This window comes from Alligator sinensis, unplaced genomic scaffold (genome assembly GCF_000455745.1).
Source record: "Alligator sinensis unplaced genomic scaffold, ASM45574v1 scaffold806_1, whole genome shotgun sequence".
In the NCBI taxonomy this organism is placed as follows: domain Eukaryota; kingdom Metazoa; phylum Chordata; order Crocodylia; family Alligatoridae; genus Alligator; species Alligator sinensis.
The window spans coordinates 1,049,491-1,052,637 of record NW_005842521.1 but is presented as its reverse complement, the minus strand read 5'-3'; the positions used below and the strand labels follow the sequence as shown (position 1 = coordinate 1,052,637).

Sequence of the window (3,147 nt, the reverse complement as noted above, 5' to 3'; positions counted from 1 at the left end):
CCCCAACTTACCTCCAGGAAGCTGGTCTCCACTGCTGCCTGGCTGCTATGTGCACACATGCACATGGTGCCCCCTGCCAACCTCCTCCCGCTCGTACCAGCCCCAAATTTGTTCACAACCCTTTGATATGTTCTTGCAACCCATTTTTGGGTCATGGCCCACGGGTTGAGAGATGCTGGTGCAGAGACATGAAAATAAGTCGCCTTTTTGATTATGAAAAAAATGTAAAGGAACAAGAGAAACCCAATCCCTCCTCCCTAAAAGTGTTTATGTTGAGAGATACTTGAGACCTAACAATTCTAACCTTAAACAGATCTTACACTTTCTACTATAATTAAACAAATGTCATAAATGCTCATATTTTTTGTCTTCCCCTTCTAGGCTAAAGCTTTCTAACACAGAAGGAAAATATTTTGAAAAGTAATCATGGGCAAATGAAAGTATATATTTTCAGCTTCAGCTGAATACTATGAAGCATATCTGCAACTACAGTTGATCTGTTACATTTAAACTTCCTTTTAATTGCTAGTAATCACACTGGTGATATGAACAGCTGAACATATTTCAAATGCAGCTGTAAAATGCAGTAGGGTGCGGTGCTCTTATGAAATCAAGGCACAAGCATTAAATCCTGCCTTTAAAAAAAAATTAAGTATTTCTTTACCGAGTAATGGCGCCAAGCTGGATTCTGCAACCCTACATAAATCACTGCCAGTTGCGGCTAAGCTGTAATGTTAACCAACCAATTTAAAACCATTACTGACATAGAAACATGTATTTAGAGATTTTGTGCCAACTACGAAACCACACAGTTTTTCAATCATGTGAACAGGATACTCTATATGGAATGCTAAATACTAAAAGCCACATTGGTTTTTGGGGTTACCTTTCTTGATTGCTCAGTTTGGCATACATGGCTTTTCCCAACTCTGGGCATTTCAGCAAATGGTCTGTAACAATCAGGAACCTAAAGAAAAGAATAGGGGAGAAACACATCATTGGTTTTACAATAAAAATGTAGTTTAGGTTCACTCTATGACCTGTTTATACTGATCTTGGAATGTTTGTAACTTTAACTGATAGATAAGACAAATGTGTCATGGAACCATCTGCTAACTGCTACAAAATAACTGATAAAACTAAATTAGTCATTTTTTTCCAAACACTTTTTTATTTTAGGCAAGGACCAACCAGCACCAACTCCACACAGATTTATTTGACTAATGAAAGGAAAGCAGGACAAAGTATTTTGCCAGTTAGAGAAAAAGCACAAATGTATACATACCCCTCAAGTAATAAAACATCAATCCAAGTCCTGATGGATCTTACCAAAAAAGAGCCAAGACTTAAGAATGAAAACCACTATAGCATTAATTTAGGAAGTTAAGTCTCTAAACCTAACAAATAATAAAGAGTGGCATAACTACATAAAAAATTCTAGCAACGCAAATGTAAATTACCTTTTCAGACAAAGCAGCAAATGCTGTTCTCAGAGTACAAAGAAAACATATTGGTTTTTTAACAAGGGCATGAACCAATATCAGGCCAGCAACTTGCAGGTAGTTTCCCTTTGTTCTAACACGCATATCACAGTGGCTTTTTATGGCTTGAGGCAAGGATTTGTAAGGGCAATTATCTTATTGAGCCAATTGTACAGTTGGGAAAGATATAGATAAGCTTTCGAGTATCACTCTACCCTTCCCCCAGTCTTTGAAAAGAAGGGCAGACACAGAAGAGCTAAATAGATGACAGAACAGAAGCTTGCATAAATAAAGACAGGATATATGAAATACATGCACTAGCACAATGGTAAGCATATCTCCTCTAATTTAAACATATCCAGTCTTACTAATCACAACCAAGGATTTGAAAGCTTATCTCTTCAAACCAAATTTGTAGCAAAACTGACAAGACTACATATTTTAAAACATGCAATACTATACACCTACTTTTAAAATATATTTTAGTCAATTCCTGACACAAATCTAAAATATACTGGATCACATGAGAAAACAGGATGTACTAGCACATTTCATGAGCTACAGAGAAGTAGCAGAAGCCAAAATAAACTTGAATCTGAAATTCGCAACTATTCTTTCCTTCCTTCCTTTTCTCTTCACTTTGCTGATAGACTTCAGATATGATCCATAGATACTGAATTCTGGAAAATCATAAGAGACTCACTGCAGCCAGTTTTATTGGAAATAGAAAAACTTGTCTAGAGGCATCATGGACTACAAAGTCCAAAAGATCAATAAGCTGTTATATGTTTCCTAATGCCTCTTAAGGTTGGACAAGAGTAGGGTCTAGGGGTGTACCGATAGAGGTTTTTGGGGCTGATACCAATAGCAGATATTTAGAGAGGCATATCAGTTGATACCGATCCAATTTCTGATACAGCTGCCTCCAGCTGGTAAGTCTGTGTGGTGGAAGGTGGGGGGAAGGAAAGGGCATGGCAGGGCAGATCAGCATCCTCCCAGAGCTGCCAGCACCCACTCTGAGCCCAGCTCCCCCCGAGAAGAGACCTGCGCAGCTCCAGCTGCAGCCTGCCCCACCCCACACAGATCCAGGGGGCACCCCCCGCCCCATGCCCTCCCAGGGTGCAAGCAGCGGTGGGAGGCCCCCCAAAGCCATGGCTCCAGCCCCCACCCCATTCCACCTGGGCAGCACCTGCCCCTGCCCCCTCACTCACCATGGGGAGCGTGGATCTGTCCCCCGACACCCCTTCCCTCCCCGCTCCCCTTCCACCACAGCAGACTTACCAGCTGGAGGCAGCTCTCCAAGTTGCCAGCTCTGCGCACAGCACAGGCATTTATTGGCCAAATTTTCAGCCCCATTGACCTAATATCCAATACAGCCAGTTTTCTTTATATCGGTACCAAACTGGTATCAGACCACTGTATCAGTGCACCTCTAGTAGGGTCTCCTATTCTCATATCTTGTTATAGTTATAGCCAATGGCGACAAGTAAGGGGTGCAGGGGGGTGCATGCGCACCCCCTGATGGTTGCGCTCGCCGCTTAAGAGATGGGCAGGTGGAGCAGGCGGGAATGCCGGTGCCCCCCCTGCTAGCACCGGCCAATCGCTGCGCTCACTGCAGCCACTTTCAGGAGTGGCTGGCGCCGCTTTCTGGGGGCGGGGGCAACAA

At 42.7% G+C, this 3,147-nt stretch overlaps 1 protein-coding gene across 4 annotated transcripts in view; it reads right to left on the bottom strand.

Moving 5' to 3' along the window:
• ATXN10 (ataxin 10) overlaps positions 1-3,147 on the bottom strand; it is a 169,972-nt gene that overhangs the window by 63,512 nt on the left and 103,313 nt on the right. For all 4 annotated transcript variants that reach the window (XM_025213321.1, XM_014523679.2, XM_025213322.1 and 1 more), the window contains exon 6: positions 887-967. In XM_025213321.1, the coding sequence (XP_025069106.1) occupies positions 887-967 (81 nt within the window). The remainder of the gene's footprint in view (positions 1-886; positions 968-3,147) is intronic.